The 20,540-nt window shown below is 36.6% G+C and overlaps 1 protein-coding gene across 2 annotated transcripts in view; it reads left to right on the top strand.

The window, feature by feature from the left end:
* The first annotated feature begins 119 nt into the window (after positions 1–119).
* vps13d (vacuolar protein sorting 13 homolog D) overlaps positions 120–20,540 on the top strand; it is a 161,844-nt gene continuing 141,423 nt past the window's right edge. For both annotated transcript variants that reach the window (XM_012967176.2, XM_012967175.2), the window contains exons 1-12: positions 120–252; positions 8,947–9,110; positions 9,820–9,897; positions 11,118–11,308; positions 11,915–11,995; positions 12,736–12,852; positions 15,993–16,097; positions 16,183–16,353; positions 16,731–16,831; positions 17,836–18,004; positions 19,609–19,710; positions 20,221–20,431. In XM_012967176.2, coding sequence (XP_012822630.1) covers positions 9,014–9,110; positions 9,820–9,897; positions 11,118–11,308; positions 11,915–11,995; positions 12,736–12,852; positions 15,993–16,097; positions 16,183–16,353; positions 16,731–16,831; positions 17,836–18,004; positions 19,609–19,710; positions 20,221–20,431 — 1,423 coding nt within the window. In that variant the 5' untranslated portion in view covers positions 120–252; positions 8,947–9,013. The remainder of the gene's footprint in view (positions 253–8,946; positions 9,111–9,819; positions 9,898–11,117; positions 11,309–11,914; positions 11,996–12,735; positions 12,853–15,992; positions 16,098–16,182; positions 16,354–16,730; positions 16,832–17,835; positions 18,005–19,608; positions 19,711–20,220; positions 20,432–20,540) is intronic.

The following is a 20,540-nucleotide window of genomic DNA, read 5'->3' as shown; positions in this document are numbered from 1 at the left end:
TCAACCGGAAGTAACTGTTACTTAGCCCTCCATCACAACTGTGACTCTATGGTAGCTGCAATACGGAAACTTCCGGTTGGCTTTCCACGCCCGACGGAAGCAGGCTACTGAGACCGGTGTTGTAATGTGTCCAGTAATCTTGCTTCATGGGAGTACCAATATGGCGGATAGAATGCGCAGGTTATGATGTTGATACATTCCGGCCTCGTTTTTTACTCGTGCTATGATACTGTAACATAGGCTGCTCTGCCGGTGAGTGCTTTTACTAACTGCTGTTATAGCTGAGGGGAAAGTTGCGTTTGTCGCATTGTGAGTTAAAGAGGTGTGCCCCATTCCTCCAACCTGTCAGTGCTGTCAGATGAGTTCAGTGACTTCCATATAGGAGCGGGTCACTGTGGGACATGGCATGAATAACAATTGGGAAAGTACGGGAAGCAGAAGCAGGACATACTTACTTGATTCGACCTGACTATTGAATTGCCTCATAAGTATGGGTAGTAACACTGTGACTGAGAAAGGCTTTAAATACAAGGATATGTGGTCAGAAACCGTACAGGTGCCTAGATATTCTAATAGGGGGTGCAGCCCTGCTCAATAAAAAACAGTAAGTTATCTACCAAAAAGACATTGTCTAGGAGGAAGTGCATAAATCCCAACGTAGTGCAATCATATTTTAACAGCATGATGGGTCACAAATGAATTAGTAAATAAATGCCAAAATATTTCCTTAAGAGTGGTGGTTAAAATATCCAGATAAGTACAGTGACCCAGTAATACGAATTGTAGTTCAACAACACCGATGTTTAAAGGAGACATATCCTATAAAAATTATGAATGTGCCAGGGAATTATACTCCTCTAGATATAGAAGGATTGTGCTTGAAAAGTTGTGTTTCTGACTGATTTATTGAGAAATTCCACAAAAACCCCACTAGCCCCGCCCATCCGTTTCACTTCCTGCTGGCTGAATTCTCTGAATGAGCTGGGGAGCCGGCGGCCCTCCGTACACTGCACTGTAGGATAGGAACCAATCAGCAGCTAGGCTGACCTGATAGGGAACTGAAGCCTGTCTGTGCTTGTGTGCCTGCAGGGCTGTGATTGGCTATCCCCCTCCTACTGTGTTTCTGGCAGGGACCGTTAGGACACGCCCACTCTCCATTTCAAACTCGGACAGAGAAGTGAGAGGATCTATAGGGAGCTCCAATAAAGGGGCCATTGTTACAGACAGGATTAATGTTTAGTCCAAAGGGAAACCAGCACCGGATATTATTCATAATTGCCTACAAAATTAGGGTTTTCCCATTTATCCAATATGTCTCCTTTAACACGTGATTATACCTCCACCATTAGTTGGTTACTTACACAAAAAAGCAATAAAATGAGCACTTCAGAGGTCAAATTCGTGGTCTCAGGTGGTAACAACATAGGAAGATAAAGATTGTTAAATATAGTGCAACACTGTTTCATTATGACAAGACGTTACAAGTGTGATCATTTGTAACTTCACTAGTAACTTCAATTGAAGTAAAACGAAGTCAAAGAAAATCATAATGCTTGAGTCATCCATGCTTGTAAAATCAAAAGCTCCAAAGTGCCCACAGTATTACAGTTATGTGACATACACATAGCTGTAATACCGTGGGCCCTTTGGAGCTTTTTAATGCTGACCCAAAAAATAATTGTTTGCCTAATAAATGAAAACAATTCTAAGCAACTTTGCAATATAAATCCATTCAAATGTGTAATGGTTTTGAAGTTATTTGTATATATAATTGCTATTAAAAGCTGTGTGTGTCTGTCGTTTATTATTCTCTGCCCTGGTGGCTCTCGTATTTGAAACAATGTAACACAAGGCAGCAGATTGACAGACCTGTCTTGCTGGAGGAGACTGGCTTTGCAACACTGTTTGAAAAAATCATAAAAAGAAAATGCTGCTTTCAATAGCAATTACATTTACAATTAAAATTTAAAGCATTAAAAACCTTGTTTAGAAGTATGGTTTATTTTATTAGGCAACACATTATTTTTTTTGGGGGGGGGGGTTGTCCTTTAAGTGTAAAGTATCTAAACTGGTTATTTTTCCAGGCAGTAAATTTACAACGTAACACTTACAATATAACTGTAATAAGAACTTTTCAGTTTTCTTTATAAAAATAACACATTTAAAAACCTGTTTGTAGCAAGTTTAGACATATGTTTTCAAAAATGGATTAGGTGAGAAAAGCAGCTAGATCTAAATCTATGTTCAATCTATTTGGACTTAGCATGTAATAATGCATTACGATCTGTTGGTTTCCTGTATAATTTAGTTTATCTGTTATCATATCTGTGCTTCATTTCTGCTTCTCTGGCAGGCACAAAGGGGGTGCAGGCCCTGGTACAATTGCACCCCCCACACCCCCAGTGGTTACGTTGCTGATCTACTTGTATGTTGCGAACCACTTCATTTTGTTTTTATAAGATATACTGAAGCTCAGTTCAGTTTTCTGATAGTGGGCTTGTCAGGCAGTTAATTCCAGAGATAATCAGTTTTCCTGGTGAATTTACTAATCATTTGTGTATTTTGGGAAGGAATTACATAAATGCAGTTCTGGGATTTTTGTTATAAATGTAACCATACTTCTTTTTAGTTTGAATGTCCAATATAAGAGATTGGTCTGATGTTTTTTTCTCAGTCGAGTCTAAGTAGTTTCAGCCCCTCAAATACATAAAACTTCCTTTCTATAATCATGTGTCCTGTACCATTATGCCCCTCCCTTATCCGCATCTTTTATTGTAATCTCACCCCTATTCCTAAATTTCTTTAAATTTCTTTAAAGCCAATTGTTCCTATTTATTTTTAGTTGTTATTTTTAGTGAATTTATGAATGTCTCTTTGGACCAAATTATGAAATGCTCTATTGCAATCCAATGTGGCATACTCGGGAAATAATTGCTATCTCTATTGTTTGCTTTAGGACGGTGGCTAAAAGGATCCTCAGGTTGGGTTATACGACAATGTTTCTAATGGTTTTAATAGGAAGTGGCATTTTAAAGCCAAATTTGCTGTTACAATGCTTTAGCCTTGTAGTAAAACTGTTTTGGCCAGCTATTTACTAATTCATTTATGATCTGTCATACAGTTTAAATATTATTTTGGGATTATGTGCTTCTTCCTAGATACTGTTGTTTTTTTTTAATAAAAGTATTTTTGTGTCTGTATAGTATCTACATAATACATCAATGCCTTGTGATTAGCAACTGCCTGTTAACGTCTCAATAGTTAATTGTGTTTTTTTTGTCTTCAGAACAAAATTCTTTTTAAAATATCAAACATGCTACAATTCTTAGGGTGGTCATACACATGAAGATCTGCTCATTTGGTGAGGTCGCCAAATGAGTTATCTTCTACCAATGTGGTGGACAATTTTCAAATTGATCCGATCCTTTGGCCCTCCCATTGATGGGATACAGGCCTTCAGGTAGAGGACTGCATCAATGCACCAATGCACTCCCCATCCAGACAGGATACTTAACCCTTTAACTGCCAACGACAGTCATTGCAGAAAAAGGCATTATCCGTTGTTTGGCAGATAAAGATTCTCTCTTGAAAGGCGGCATGTGCCAAGCAGCAGTGCCGGCCCACTGACTCCAGGACTGCAGCATGGAGGACCAGGCATGCGATCCCTGCTTCAGGACACGTAAGGGTGTTTTTTGTTTTTGCATTTACACACACTTACAAACACTGACATACATTTACACACACATACAGCACACAATTTAGCAGTTTTTTTTTATTTTTTTTGTTTTCATTTTGCACAATCATATACACTCATATACACTCATATACACTCATATGCACACTGTCACACAACGTTTACATGTGTACACACATATATACACAAACACTTTTTTTTTTTCATTTTGCCACTTTGTTTTTAGTTTCCTTTCTCTAAAAACTGTTTATTTTGACAGCATGACTATTGGATCAGCTATTCTGACCACTAATTACACTGTTGTGTGACTTATTTTGTTGTTTCACTGATTTGCACAATTTTTGTGGTTTTATTGCATTTTTTATCCCTGTATTAGTGTTCCTGATCTGTTTTTAGCATAGCTTTGCCATGTGTAACTTTGGTGTAGAAAAATAACTATTATTTTGTTTATTATTTTGAATTCATCAGAATGTGTACTTTACAAAAATATATGGTTTTCTGGGGTCTCTGTATAGTTAGGGAGGTTACGGCACATAATACACTGACAGGGGGCTCTGTATGCAAAAGCTGAGTTGGCAGGCGAGAAACCCATATGTGCTATTTTCATTTTGGGGTCAGTAGACATTAGGTGTTCCTATTTGGGGTGATTTGCCTTTATCTGCAAGAAATTGTGTGAGATAAATGTGGCAAATTGCAACATTTTTAGGCAATTTTCTGAAATGTCATAGAAACCACTAACTTTAGGAAAGATTTGCAGATTGGTACTTTGGTGTAGAAAGGACTCTTTATCCATGTTGGATTTGTCAGAATGTTTACTTTCCAAAACTATATGGTTTTCTGGGTTTTTCTGTATAGTTAGGGTCTTACGACACATGATACGCCGTCGGGGGGCTCTGTATGCAAAAGCGGAGTTGGCAGGCGAGAAATCCATATACGCTATTTTTATTTTGGGGTCAGTACATACCACAGACTTTGGTATAGCTATGCATATTGGGCATCAAACTGTTCAGTAGACCTGTTCAGTGTTCCTATTTGGGGTGATTTGCCTTTGTATGCAATAAATTATCCAAAAGTAAGTGAATCCTTAGGATTATCATATAATTTGAAGGTGAAATTAGAGTTTGGTGTTTTCAGGCAATGGGATGACAATCGGGTGTGAGCGAGAGACTTCTTTTATTTAAACACAAATGCCGATGTGTATCATAACTCGAACAAAGGAAGCATCTGAGGACCTCAGAAAAAAGAGTTGTTTATGCCCGAATTGCTGGAAAAGGTTACAAGACTATCTCTAAGAGTTTGGAGTCAGACAGATTGTGTACAAATGGAGAAAATTCTAGACCGCTGATACCCAACCCAGAAAGGTAACTCCAACTGAAGGCCTGTCTCACATTTGGAATGTTGATGTTCATGAGTCCACCATCAGAAGAACACTGAAAAGCAATGGTGTGTATGGCAGGGTAGCAAGGGAAAAGCCACTGCTCTCCCCCAAAAATATTGCTGACCGTCTACAGTTTACAGAAGGTCATGTGGACAAACCAGAAGGATTTTAGAAGAATGTTTTGTGGATGGATGAGGCCAGAATAGAACCTTTTTGGCCTAAAGGAGAAGGAGAGGTATGATCATTTGCATTTTGGCACCCACAGTGATTCTAATCACTTACCTGATACCCCAGGCTGGTGCTCCTGTTAGCAGAATACTGCATAGGCCCAGGGTACATGAGCGAGTGATCCTCTTCCTTCTTCTGTCTTCGTAGAGCTGGGCGGTATGACCAGAGATTTATATCACGGTATTTTTCAAAATTATATCGGTGTCACGGTATTTGACTGTATTTTTTTTTTCAATGTATGATTAGGTGTTAACCCCATTTCCTAATAAATTAGAGAATAATTACTCCAGTATTGAAAATCAAGGCAAGTGAAGGATCGGCAACAGAAAGTCGTAAGGTAAATCAGGCAGGCTTAGTTTCCCATGCAAGGCCACAGACAACATAGCACAGGAGGAGGCGTTTGATAGCTTTAAATACCCCCCACGCATGCGCAGAACCGGCGCCGTCAGCACGTCATGGACGTGCACGCTTTGACATGTACGTGCGCTTTGACGCAAGGAAGCGCGCGAAACCGGCCCGCACGGGTGAGTACCCTGACACCCCGGTATTGCGGTATCTGAAAAATGAATATAGTTTTAAAAAAAAACACCGGTATTCGGTATTAAACGGTATATCGCCCAGCCCTATGTTTTCGTACCGCGAGAAGTGAGAGAGGAGCCAAACTTTAACAAAAAAGACACTTTTTCACTATACTGCGCATGCATTAGCCCCTGGTTCACAAAGAAAGAAGACAGGAGGAAGAGGATCACTTGCATGCAGGTACCCCAAGCTGGTATGGTTTTCTGCTGATAGGGGCACCTGCCCAGGATATCAGGTAAGTGATTGCAATCACTCTTAACATTTGGCACCCCCTCAGTGATTGCAACATTCCTTCTCCTTTAAATGAGGAATATTACATTTGGAGAAAAAAAAACGATGCATTTTAGCATTAGAACTTTATTCCATCTGTGAAACGTGGTGGTGGGAGTGTTTTGGTTTGGGCCTGTTTTGCTGCATCTGAGCCTGGACAGCTTGTCATCATTGATGGAACAATGAATTCTGAAGTATGCTAGAGAATTCTAAAGGAAAATATCAAGACATCTGTCTGTGAACTGAATCACAATAGACAGTGGGTCATGAAGCAAGACAATGATCCAAAACACACAAGTCGTTCTACAAAAGAATGGTTAAAGGATCAAATGGTTAAAAAAATATTTTTTGCCAAATAAAAGAAAATGTAATTCTAAGCAAATTTGCAATATACATTCATTACATATTTGTAATGGTTTTTAATTATTTTTATATATAACTGCTATTAAAAGCAGTGTCTGTCCGTCCTTTTTATTCTCTGCCCTGGTGGCTTTGGCATTTGAAACAATGTAACACAAGACAGCAGACTGACAGACCTGTCTTGCTGGAGGAGCCTGGCACTTGCAACATTGTTTAAAAAGTAACAACCAGGAGTTCAGCAAATGCTGCTTTCAATAGCAATTACATTTACAAATAACTTTAAGCACTAATAATTTTTAATAAATTGATTTTGGAAAGTTTCTTAGAATTATGTCTTATTTTATTTGCAAAAAAAAATATTTTTGTGGTTGACATGTCCTTTAAAATAGAATAAAGTGAATGTTCTGGAATGGCCAAGTCAAAGTCCTGACCTTAATCTAATTGAAATGCTGTGGAAAGACCTAAAGCAAGTTGTTCGTGTGAGGAAACCCACCAACATCCAAGAGCTGAAGCTGTTCTGTATGTAGGAATGGGCTAAAACTCCTCCGAGTGGATGTGCAGGACTGATCAACAGTTACCCACAAATGTTTAGTTGCAGTTATTGCTTCCCAAGGGGGTCACACCAAATACTGAAAGCATCATTCACTTTTTTTTTCAAAAAATAAATTATTAAATATAAAAAGGTTTGTTTAATTAGATTTTCTTCATCTACTTTTAGGACTTTAAAAAGACATTTTTAAAGGGGTCACAAGCTTTCAAGCACCACTGTAGTAAAATATAATATATTCATATAATTTAAAAGGGATAGTAATAATAATAATAATAATAGCTGTTGTTTTGTTGTTATTATTAATAAACTAAATATTATTTATATTTTTTTTGCAAAGGCTGCTGTACGTTTTCCTACATACATCATCTTAGAAGCATCTTAGTTTTCTTTGTTTTTATCACTAGCAGTGAATAATTTTACTCTGTAATATCTTGTTTGGTGTGAGATTTATTGCATAAACAATGCCTGCTTTTTTATTTTGGAAGCATCAGGGTAGCCGTTTGGCGTAAATGGCGTTAGGTTACATGCTTTTTGGTGTCATGATAGTTACTTATCCTTTTTTGCTATTAATATGGTTCACCTTAATTTATCTTCTGTTATGATGTAGCAGTGATATTTTTAGATAATATGCATATTTTTTAGTAGTTTTTAAATTATTTTGCTTTTTGCTTAGAAGCTCTCCAGTTTTAATAGCTATGTGTTTGCTAGGACCCAACTTACCTTAACAACCAGGCAGCGATTTAAATGAGAGACTGCAAGATTATGAATCGGTAGGCCTTTATAGAAAGATAACTAATGAAAAGTAACAATAAATATTACCCAGGCTGTCAGGGTTACATACCATGATTTGCAAGCTGACAAGATATAGACAAAAACTGCAAGAGACATGAAGATATATATATCCTCACATTCACACCATCTCATTTCTGGTAAGGCTTATGCCACATGAAGTATTTTTCAACTAGCCTGTCCACTAATGATGCCTCCATTTATTCATATAAATAAACTGCTTGTCATATGATGGTTTTCAGCACACTAATCCACAAATGCACATTCAAAGGAATAATAGGAGGCATGTTTATGCTAGTTGAAATATAGCGGTGGAGAAACTCATCACGTGCCATAGGCCTAAGAAAGTAAGATATGAATGTGTCAACCTAATAAAGGTTTCAGGAGAAGGGCAGGTATAGTAAATAGGTAGGTAATAAGGTCCCCAGTTGTTATTTCAGACACTCTGGCTTTTGTGTGTTACTCATTATGGCAATTTGGCTGTCTTAGTACACATTAAAACTAGAAATATATGTCACAACAGATGTATTGTCTCTTGCCGATCTTTCCGGCAGAACCACAGTGCTACATTCTGAATGAACAGAATAAAAACACTGCCTTTGATTTTGACAATATCAAGTGGGAACTGCTTAGACGCATTAAAATTAAGAGCGAATTAAAAGGAGCCATGTCAGTCTGGCACAAGACACATATCTGGCCCTATGGTAAAAAGAAGAAAAATTGTTATAGGATTATACATGACGTACAAGAATAATCCTCTATTTCAGAGTTACGTAGTGAATAGGGTAAAATGTTTGAGCCATACAGCACCTTTTTGTCTGCTCTGCAGGCACTCTATTATGTACAAAATACTAATGAGCACTGAAAAATGTTAATTGAAGGATTTTATTTATTCAGGCATTTGATGGGGTGGAGGGATTTGTTTTTTGTCTTAACCAGGCTAAGCTAAACAAAATTGCTGGAAACCATTCTGGATTACAGTAGGGCTTGGGTATCATGCCTCATATCTGTCATGAAAAGTAATTGAATTGTTTGTGCTGTTTTTTAACTGGACATTCAAGGGGTTCATTTTAACATTTAATCTTCTTTTAAAACCAGGGACCCTACTATGTATGAGTAGGTAGAAGAAATCTGAGATTTAATTTGTCTTTGGTTGGAAGCAGTTATGTTGGAAGGATTGGTTGCTTGGGTACTCAACACCTACCTGGGTAAATATGTCAACAACCTAAATACAGACCAGCTATCAATAGCACTTCTCAAAGGTAATGTATATTATACTCAGGTTAAGCATCATATTATATGATTATTTCTTTGGTTTTTTTTCTACTTTTATCACATTTTTAAAACTTTAAAACAGTATCTTGTAATTTTCTATATTAATTATGCACTATGGGAGACAGTATTAGGCAGATGACACATAAAAAGCAGTCAGGAGTAATTCATCTCCTATTATAATAGTGGTCACATTCCGTTTCTTGCTGCCTGCTGTGAAGCTATTGTTTTCCTTTTTTCAGCCCCAGAATAACTGCTTTAGGCGATTGTTAGTTAAAAACCATTTGCTTTTACAACCCATATTACCTAATTTAATATGCCCATTCTCCAATGTTGCTGTGGGAACTGCCACAGTGAATGAAGTAATCCTAATTCATGGGGGCATATGTACTAACATTGCAGTTAAATATCACCCGTGACATTGCCCAATCAATTAGCAATTAGATTTCATCAGACACCTACAAGTTAGGAAACAAAAGCAAAGGTCTGGTTGGTTGCTAAGGGCAACATCACCAGTAATATTTATCTCCAGTGTGAGTAAATATGCCTCTTAATAATCTATAGAATTAAAAATAACACAGATGCTTTTTCCATCTTCTTTTCTGAATATGCAAGGTCAGGAATTAATTACCATTGCTTCTTTCAGTTTGCATCTCATCTTTTACATATTGCAAAATTAATCAAGGAGTCATATTTTAGGTGCTGTTGAACTGGAGAACCTGCCATTAAAAAAGGATGCACTGAAGGAACTGGAGTTACCCTTTGAAGTAAAAGCAGGTAATTTCTTACAGAGAACCATTACTTATTGTTAAATTGGTAAAAAGCTTTCCCTGTGCCTTTAAATAGTTCTAAAGATATTTTATATCTAAAATTTTGGTCAACCTTGCCATTTCTTTCTGTCTGTCATTGTTTGGTGGCTCACCAGTCCAGATCTATATCTGTGTACAAGTATAGGGCTTCTTATTCAAAATTCTTGGGACCTGGGGTTTTCCGAATCTTTCTGTAATTTAGATCATCATATCTTAAGTGTAGAAAAAAACGCTTTAAAGGAGAAGGAAAGTCATTTTGACATTTTACTGCCAATAGATTTGCCACATTAGTGCCACCTAGAACAAAATATTTGTTCTGCGGAAACCATTAACATACCTAAGTAAACAGCTTTCTCCGTTTGCTTAACATAGCAGCTGCCATTTTAAGTAGCTTCCTGTGCAGTCTAGTCATTATAGCTCAGCAGGAGAGGGGAGAGAGAAGAGAACTGTGCAGACTCTGGCCACGGGAATTAAGGATGTTTCTGAGAGAGGAAGTCAGACACTGGAACATCATGTTTACAAAAAAAGAAATCCCGTGTTTCTTTTGATTACTGTGAGTGCTTATGGCTGTATTTACATAGACCTTTCTGATAAAGCTTACTTAGTTTTTACATTTCCTTCTCCTTTAAACATTCTTTAAACCCAATAGGATTGTTTTGCCCTCAATAAGGATTAATAATATGTTAGCTGGAATCAAGTAAAATGTACTATTTTAATATTACAGAGAAGAAGGAAATCATTTTTAAAAATTTGATTATCATGGAGTCTGTGGGAGATGGCCAAGTTTCTAAATAACAGATCCCATACCTGTACTTTCCATATCAGACACCTTAATGTCTACATCTAGAAGCAGAGAAAAATCCAACTTATGTTATAGTTTATGATGTACTATGGAAACAGTTTCTTTGGGAATTGGGAAGGTCTGAAAATCTCATTTTTACTGGCTGATAGTGTATTGGCTGGTGCGGAAGGGAAGAGGAGCTGCGGCTTCTATTCACTTCCTGCTTTTCTAGTCAGATACTTTGAACAAACAAAAGTTGACCATAGTGTGTGCATGCTTTCCATCTGTTCAGCCCATGTAAGGCCACCTGTATGGTTTATTTTGCTGTTTTATTGAATATTTACTGTACTGTGTACGTGTATGTCCTTGTTTATTTAGATGATCACCTTTTATTTTTTATATTTTAGGGTTTATTGGCAAAATAAGGATTCAGATACCATTCTATCGACCCCATTTGGATCCATGGGTCATTTCTATATCTAAACTGCACTTAATTGGTGCTTCTGATAAGCAAGAAGGCTTTGATGAACTGAAAGAAAAGCTTTTGGAGAAAGCCCACAAAAAAGCTCTTTTGAAAGCCCTTGAAGAAAAATGGAAAGTATGTTTATAGCCTACACTATCATTTTTTTGTTTAAACTACATGTGCTGCTTACAGAAACCAATCAGTTGTTTCATTTTGCATGTTTAGAAAAGTTACTGGATAAAGCTAGGTCACTACTTAACCATGAAAGTCAGCCAAAATGTCAAATATTGTAAAATATCTGCCTTAAGAAGGGATCTCAGAGTCCAGAAAGCTTGCATTATAATAATGGGGTATATTTTTAACTGTTGTTAGTATAACTAAATAATATTGCTATATAGTTAGGAATTATAGGTAACAATTATGCTACTTTTTATTTATTTTAAGTACAGGCTTTTATATACTTTGATTTACTCAATATGGGGCTATCTACTTTCTTTCAGTCATAGGATTGTGTTTCAGAATCGTTTGAAATGTCATTAAGCTTTTATAACCCAACCCTGCGGCATTATCAGATGGTTATGCAATAATAGTTTAATCTCAGCTAGAAGTTGCAACAATTAAAACTTACCATAGCCCCATCTTACAAAAGTCATTATACATTTTTTTTAATAAACTGTTCAGTGTTTCTATGAGTCTGTTCATTTGGGGACATTATTTCCATAATTTTGTGTATCGTTTTAGAGCGATCAAGAAAGAAAAGGCGAATCCTACTGGTATTCTGTTACTGCTTCAATTGTAACCAGAATTGTGGATAATATTGAAGTAAGTTTCAATACCCATTAAGGCAGCTTAATGGTAACTCTGCTTTCATATTTCCTGCTTACTGCTATGCTGTTTTAGATTTATGGTATGTTTTTGTGAAGGTGATAGAAAACCAAGATAGTCCTACTGTGGTTGGTGCAATTTATGGCCCATTTGGCAACATTTAAAATTAAACCCTGAGGTGTCTTAAGCTGGCCATACACATACTTTACCGACCGTGTGTGGGCTCCATATTATCATCCTGATAATTTTCATACCATGGCGATTGGTCTTTTAGTCAGCTAGCAAAAAAAACCTGTGCATGTATTGTGTATGGGACAATATCCTTAGGGACCTACAATGGAAATCACTTTTGTACAATTGGTGCCTGTAATCTATTTCATGTTCAGAGCATCCTCTAATTTGTATTTTAAGGGCTTTATCCTACAGTTTCAGTCTGAATGTTAAGTGTAAGACCAATATCCGAATGTTCATCGGAAGAAGGCCAGATTTAGGCCATTCCCTTCATCTATTAAACCTAGTTACATACCAACCCAACCATAAACACTACCCATTTTGTGTTAGACTCCTCCCATTTCAGGGTTCTGCTTGCAGGAATTGTTTAGGCAAAATTAGGGCAGTTAGCAAATATGGGTACATTTTTATGTAATAGTGTTAGTATATGATATTGCTTACTTACTTCGAATTGATGTTCTTATGCAGAGCAATTAATTATAAAATAACTTACATTACTGTTATAGCTAAAAGTCCAGGATGTGCATTTGAGGTTTGAAGATGGCATAACTGATCCTTCTCATCCATTTGCATTTGGAATTTGCATCAAAAGTGTGTCTGTGCAAAATGCTGTTCATGAACCGGTAAGGACCTAAAACGCAAATCTGTATAATAGGCTTTAAAGATTTAGGGACCACTTTCTTACCGAACACATACAGTATATCTTACATTGAGCGGGCTACATGGTAACTCACTTTCTCTCACTACTCCTTACTAAGGGACTCGTTGGTGCTCCACAATCAATACATCATTTCACACAGGTTTAGTTAAAGTGTGCTTAAACATGCTATAGCTGCTGTTTAAATACAAATTTAGGTTTTTCTCATTTAAGCCATGTTCATGCACACACTGCAATACAGCACAGTGCATTATGTATGATACATGTAAGAACAAAGAGAGTAGAACCTGTACCAAGCCATTTGTTTCCGCAACAAAGAATGCACTATTGCTGCCATATAAATATGTGTACACACATGCACGTGGGCACCTTTGGTCAAATGACATGTTTTATTGCATTCTAAAAACAGATAAGACACCTTCTGCAGGGAACAAAGAGCATATTCTAATACAGTTTCAATTAAAGCTCTAAGCATGCTGACAGTTAATTCACTAGTGTTTTTATTTTTGTAAGGTGTCTTTTTTTTGCTATGTATATTATGGACTATCAGTACTTTCTTACTTGAATACATTTTTATTTCACTTCACTTTGCATCCAACATTTATGTACCTATAAATTTACTCTTTAAGGCTCTGGCACACGGCCTGCGCAGCGTGTGCCATCCCACCAGCGACTTACATTTTCGCTGGTGGGATGGTAGTTCGGGGACGGGCGACTAATCTCCCCGTGTGCCAGAGCCCTTACAGTTGTTATTGCTTTTTTGAACTTGCACCAACCAAACGAGCTTTCAGACACTATTACAAAAAGCACAAATTTTAAAAAAATGTTAAATAAGCTGCTAACAGGAACTGTAATGTTTAAAAAAAAAAGTCAATATGCACGCAGTGTTCAGACATACTTATGTGCGTATTTTTGACTAAACAAACACGTGGTGTCTTTCAGTGCATTATTTCCCATTTTCCACTTATACAATACATTTAATTTGTGCTTATTTATCTGATCTACAAAATTCACTCCTTAGTTATGTGAAAGAAGAAAAAAAACACTTGATTTGTCAGCATTTCCTTCAGGAAAGACCTTTGAAGTTATTTTAAAGTCTTATACCTCACATTTATTTCAAGTTGCTAATTGTGGAGAGATGGCATATTGCAAGACATGGTCAAAAACATTAATGTATAATCTTCCCATTTGATTCCTTCTACTATTTCTAATGTAAAAATTTAGGACTCAGTAATGGCCCCAATCTTCTTAAGCCATAACCAACCCTGGTCCAACTATCTTTTATTCCTGTACTTTTTAGGCATTAAAATAAGAAATGTTTAAACAGGTGGTAATACCATTACAAATATTTGTTTTGTTTTCTCATATGTATATATAATAGTATCTAGTGCTATCTCTGTACACTTTTAAATGGGTGTCCAGATCATAGCTCATGTTATTTTAAGTTCCCCATTTGTTATAAAGTAATAGTAAAGTGTAGCATGACTGTTGCTATATATATAAATAAATAAATAATGACAGTGTCATCACTTTAATAATGTATTTTTACCTTAGAGATGGTAACACAACACTGTTCATAAATGAAAGATGATATAAACCTTAGAGGCACAGGAAAAAAATCAGCCTTTGGAAAAATGTGGTAGATGATGCAGCACATGCTGAAACTGTTCTTATTATGGCATGACAAGGGGACTCCTCAATTGACCCTTCGCCTTGAGGCACCCCACTGAACCCCCTTGTTACATATCTTAATGAAACACCAGGAGACGGAGGTGGAGAAAATGGCCACAGCATTTATTCACATTTTATCAAATAAATAGAACCTTGCCAGCCTAACCCAAGGCAATATTCTAAAGCCATAATTCCATAAGAGGTCGCTACTATGCTCTGCCGTTCCTCGCTGAATACTTGAATGAGTATTAGACTGCCTCTACCTACAGAGAGGATGGCCCAAACTCTGCTACCAGCAGGAGCTGCATTACCAACCATGAGAGAAGTTCAGCAGCCCTGCTGCCGGTCCTGGATCTGCAGTGTCTCGATGATAGGAAATCCAAGCAGGCTGTCACCTAGCACAAGCAGTAGTAGCGTCTGTATCTATCAATCCACCGTGCAGTCACAGGAGAGAACCTCCTTTCTCCCTCTGCTAAAATGACCTGTGCAGTACTCTGGCAAGGTCCTACCACTGCTGTGACAAATAAAACTTTAAATATATTATCATATATCCACTATTTTGATCCAGAGGAAGGCAAAAAACCCAACCTGAAGCTAGTGCCAATTATGCCTCAAGAGGGAAAAAATTCCTTCCTGACCCCCTGGGCGATCGGAAACATTCCCTGGATCAAAAATCATTGTTAACATGAATTAAACACAAAGCTGACTCTCAAGTTTATACCATATAAAGATACAGAAAGCACAATATAACAATGCATTCAGGTAAAATTCCACATTCAGTTATTAATAGATAATATGAAAACCAAAAGAAGAAAATGTTTCTACCTGCTCAGAAGATAAGGAAGTGAGTGCTTTTCTGACATCACATCCCTCTCTTTCTCCGCCCCTCCCCAGGCCAGCCTTCTCCTGCCTTAACTATTTCCTTCTCACCTAATTACAGTTGCACCTGGTTCTGACAATCTCTAAACATAAACCAGTGTAATCTGGCTGCTGGTTATTCGGATCCCTTGTCATGCAGCCCCTGCGCTTATATCTCCAGGGCTTTCCTTTCTTTTATATTAAATTAAATTACCATAGTCATTTTAATGCTCCCTTAGCTAGATGTGTAGAGAGAAAATCTATCTTTAATGCCCCTTTTTGAGGGCAGTGGCACATAGGCTGATTTTTGCTGCTTTGGCTGATTTTTGTATTAGTAACCCCTCCATTCCATTACTAATATGTTAATTGATTCAATAGTTTGTGATTTGTTGCCTAAAAACAAGGACTATCCTTTGAAATGCCATAGAGTTTGGTAGATACTGAGATTAATTAACTGATAAATAAAAAGTCATATTGATAATCTGATAACATCACAAATCGATGACTGATGTATTGACTAAAACCTAGATAGTTTTCTATTTATTAAAAAATTCTATGCTTTCTATTTTTTTTTAGGTTGAGAAGTCAATGAAGAAAAAACAATTGGATATAGCAGACTTTAGCGTTTATTGGGATGTTAACACAACTTTATTGGGGGATTTGCCACCTGGAGAACTACAGGTAACCTAAATACAAACAAATTTGGTTATGAATTCATGCAATCTAGTGTTTGTGTGTAAAGAGTTTTGGCGTTTCTTTTTCTTAGGATGCAATGGACAAAAGCATGGAAAGTCGGGATCATCAATATATCTTGCAGCCTATTTGCACCTTGGCTCTTCTAAAAAGGAATTGTTCCAAAGAGCCTTTGAGATCAAGGCATCAACCTCGCATTGAATGTGATATATGTCTCGAGACGATACCACTGATTTTGTCTCAGGTAAATGCATCAACTTCAAAACTGAAACAATACATATATGCTCTTGAAAAGATGCAGTAATTTTACCAAACTATACTCGTAAACTATATACGTAAAAAAAAAAAATATTTCTAACATTATCAATGTATTATTACATTTGTCTGCGTGCCCAATAAACCATCCTGTCACTCATTGCAAGACGTGTGAATCTGCCACAAGTAAAAGGGTAGTTTGTGATGCTGTACTTAATACTTTTTCTAATGTGAAACCACTAAATAAAATCTATGTCTCTTTAATAACAATGAGTGTTTTCATTTTAAGAGTTATATAGACAAAATATATTGTGATATTTGAACAAAAATGTATCTAACTAAGTAGATGAATATTTGTCCTTCTAGGTACAATACCAACAGTTTGTAGAATTTGTGGATGAGTTTGAACGAAAGGAAAGACAGTTGAAATTTAGAAAATGGAAGCCAAATGTTCCAGTAAGAAAAAAGTATGTTCTGCCTACCACAAATAGGTTATTTTCTATACATCCAAGTAAGAATGATATCTCTGGACAAAAATGGGCAAGATTCACTCCCTTAATTGTTCCTCTGGGGGTAATCTATTACTGGGAAAAAATCTCAAATTCATTTAAAATGTATTTACTACAATAAATAATATTTACATATGAATATATTTTGTACACTTTTCTTGCTGATTGTAATTTGAGAAGGATTAGGCTGTCCATGGTTCTATATCTGTTGCTAAAGGATAAGTAAACCTTTTGAATAAGTGAATGTAAAATTGATGAGAGCTGTTATAAACACTCTTGCAATTTACATTTTTTTTTAATTCCAAGATATTAGGGATATATGTACTTTTAATATGAATGCATTTTGTTACAACAGCATCATCTGTTGGTCAGTTTCCAACTGTAATCCAGCGAAGTAACTTGTCTGGAGAAAGAAAGAGGGCTGATCTGATGTTCTTCTGGTTAGGAAGAATGTGAGAAAAGCTGTCCAAGGTTTCTAATATTTTTTTCTAAACAGACCAGCCCTTTTTCTTAATGAGTTTCTGGACTAGATTACGGTGGGAAACTGACCAGCAGGTGATGCTGTTGTTACGAAATTCATTCATATTAACAGTACATATATACTGTACCTTAATATCTTGGAATTAAAAAAAAAATGAATGTACATTTTAAAAGTCCTTAGAACAGCACTTGCATTACTTTTTACATTCACTTTTTTTTAAAGGCTTACTTATCCTTAAACCTTCTTGTGTTGGTATGTCAACTAAATTAGCATTATTATAAAAAGTATAATTAGCACTAAATATCACTTATAGCAATTGGTATTCCAAAAAATGATACTAAATTGTATTAAAGGAGAAATTTTAAATAAAGCTCATATTCAGTTATAATATTCATCCTCCCTCAAAATGTGAAATGAGGCAGAAAGAAAGATGTTTTGAAAGCAATTATAGGTTTGTTGTTTCTCGTGTTTACTTTTTTAGTTGCAAAGAATGGTGGCTATTTGCACTGAATGCAAATCTTTCTGAGATCCGAGAGCAAAGAAGGCGGTCAACTTTGGATTTTATTTTGCATCGAGCTCGTGATGCCATTTATTACACTGATAAACATTTTGACCGTATTAAAGGAATTCAATTAACTAATGAAGAGGAGGTAGAGAACCTTAAATTCTTGTTTTTCCTACTTCCCTAAATGCTCACCTGTACCTTCCTGTACCTTCTCCTATCCATACTTCTCTTGATGCTAGCCTGGCTTATTTGTTTCATTTGGTTCTCATTACATAGTTTTAGTACTTGCATGAAAAACAGATTTGGTCATGTTTATACAGATGTTTTGAAAATTCAAAAGGTTTCGTAAACTTTCAACCACCACCATATCTGCCTTGAAATTAGTCATTTATCTATTGAGCAGATTTGATAATCTCAAATAGCAAGGACCAATCAGCCCCAGGGGCTCACAAAGTGGCCTGATTAATGGCCCTGCAGTCTTATCTGCCTGATTTGGCCAAGTGATTTTTTTTTTTTGGCCAGCTGATTGTTGTAACTATATATGACCATAAAAAAAAAAGGTTTAATCTTTCTGTGCTGCCTCCCTTTAACTTAAGTGTATAAATAAATAAATGCTGATGATCATATCACATGACATCACCGGTACAGGTGGGTCTTGGCCTGAAAATGTACATAACTGACAGTGTCAATGTCATTACCATTAAAGTAAAGTATGAGGCAGCCAAGGCAGTTTCAGGAACTTTCAATTGACTGAGAAAACGATCCAATTGGCTTTTATGGCAGTATTTGCACATAAATATTGTGTTCCATCCCATAACTACCTTAACTCAACAACTCTCTTGGTCACCAAACACAGAAAGAAATCGCCAGCGCTCGGTCTAACCCACGCTGTAGTGTTGACCAGCTGCTAGAAACACACTATTGTGCCAGCGCTCGGTCTAACCCACAATCTGGTGTTGACCAGCTGCTATAAACGATAAAAAGCCATTAATTATACACAAAGAGAAAGAAAGTTTGCCAGCGCTTAGTTTGCCTTTAAAAATAATTTTTACAAAAAATTAGGTGTTAGTACCACACTTTGGCCAAAATATGTAAGCTCACGTGCAACGTCAAGGCCCCTCATTGTACGTGAGTCCTACACTGTCTAATGACTTTGAGTTTGTGATGCAATTAAAATAAAGTCCCCCAGCAAACAATGTGACTGAGTATTAAGACCTGTTGCACCTACCTTTAGCTCAAAAAGGCTCTAGTGGAAAAGCAGGGAGCTTTTAAGCCCCAGCTCATTAGCACACACATGAAAGTGATTCATTGGTTTAAAGGCTACATAGCAACTAGAAGCAAAATTTGGCTACAATTTGTACACAAAACACAGAAAGAAATCGCCAGCGCTCGGTCTAACCCACACTGTAGTGTTGACCAGCTGCTAGAAACACACTATTGTGCCAGCGCTCGGTCTAACCCACAATCTGGAGTTGACCAGCTGCTATAAACAGAAAGTTTGCCAGCGCTTAGTTTGCCAGCGCTTATTTTGGCCAAAGTGTGGTACTAACACCTCATTTTTTGTAAAAATTATTTTTAAAGGCAAACTCTCTTGGTCAGTTCTTTACAAACTAAAGAAGATGAAGTATTTGTCAATCGGTGGGTAAGAATAAGCTCAGTATATAAATGTGCTGACATATTCTTTTGTTAAGCTATTTATTTAACTTTGATCCAAATCTTTATTTCTAAAAACAAATCTACATCTTTCAGACTCAACTGGATCGCATAGAGGAAGAGCAGTCTTTTGAAGAATTAAAGATTTTACAGGAACTGGTGTTTGAGCGCTCTAAAAAGGAGCATGAAATGGCTGAGGTTAGAGTATATTTAAAATATTTTACTTTGTCCCTTTGTTAAATGTATAATGAAGCAGTAGAATTTTTAATGAATCAGATAAAGTGAGTGTAGGACTGGCCAGACCATAGTTGGCCAGCTTGAAGTATATTGCAATATATGGACAAACAATCCCTGTTGATTAAAGGGGAGTGCATTTCTTGGTAGCTTAAGGCACTAAATGTCTTAATATTCTATATATTGATAATGGGCGAGTGCAGAGGACCTCTTGTTGCTATTTAAATTCACTAAGGTAAAGCAGCAGTGCATGGTAGAAAAGACCCGCAGGGTGTGAAATGTAGGTTTGCAGCGAGAACGACTCTTTTCAATATGGTCCAGAAATTAACGTCCACATTAACGTCAAAGATTAGCTGTTTGGGGAGGATTTGGCTTGCCTACATTTTTTTTCCTGTGTCCACTGAAGTTAAAGCATTATTTTTTTAATGGCACAATAATGCTTCTTTGACAGATGTTTTTATTCATTGTTTATAGAATCTGCGAGAACCCCTTTCAGACCCTTCTGCTAGTTCTCCAAATTCAAGCCTAAAAAACAGCCCTAGTAGTGGAGTGCTGCAGTATCTACAGTCCTGGTTTCCAGGTTGGGGTGGTTGGTATGGAAATTACCAGGAAACAAGTGCAGAGATAGAAAAGTTAACACAAGAGCAACAACAGCAGGAACCATGGGATTCAGAAAATATCATGGGTATGTTTTTGCTACATTTATTTTGTAAATATACTTCAATAAAATGTTCTAGAAAACAAATTTGATGAAGTGTAAGGTTATTATCTTTATTGTGTTAGTACTTTTTATA

Source organism: Xenopus tropicalis, chromosome 7 (genome assembly GCF_000004195.4).
Source record: "Xenopus tropicalis strain Nigerian chromosome 7, UCB_Xtro_10.0, whole genome shotgun sequence".
NCBI classification, from domain to species: domain Eukaryota; kingdom Metazoa; phylum Chordata; class Amphibia; order Anura; family Pipidae; genus Xenopus; species Xenopus tropicalis.
The sequence above is the reverse complement of the archived record's forward strand: the minus strand, read 5'-3'. Positions and strand labels throughout refer to the sequence as shown.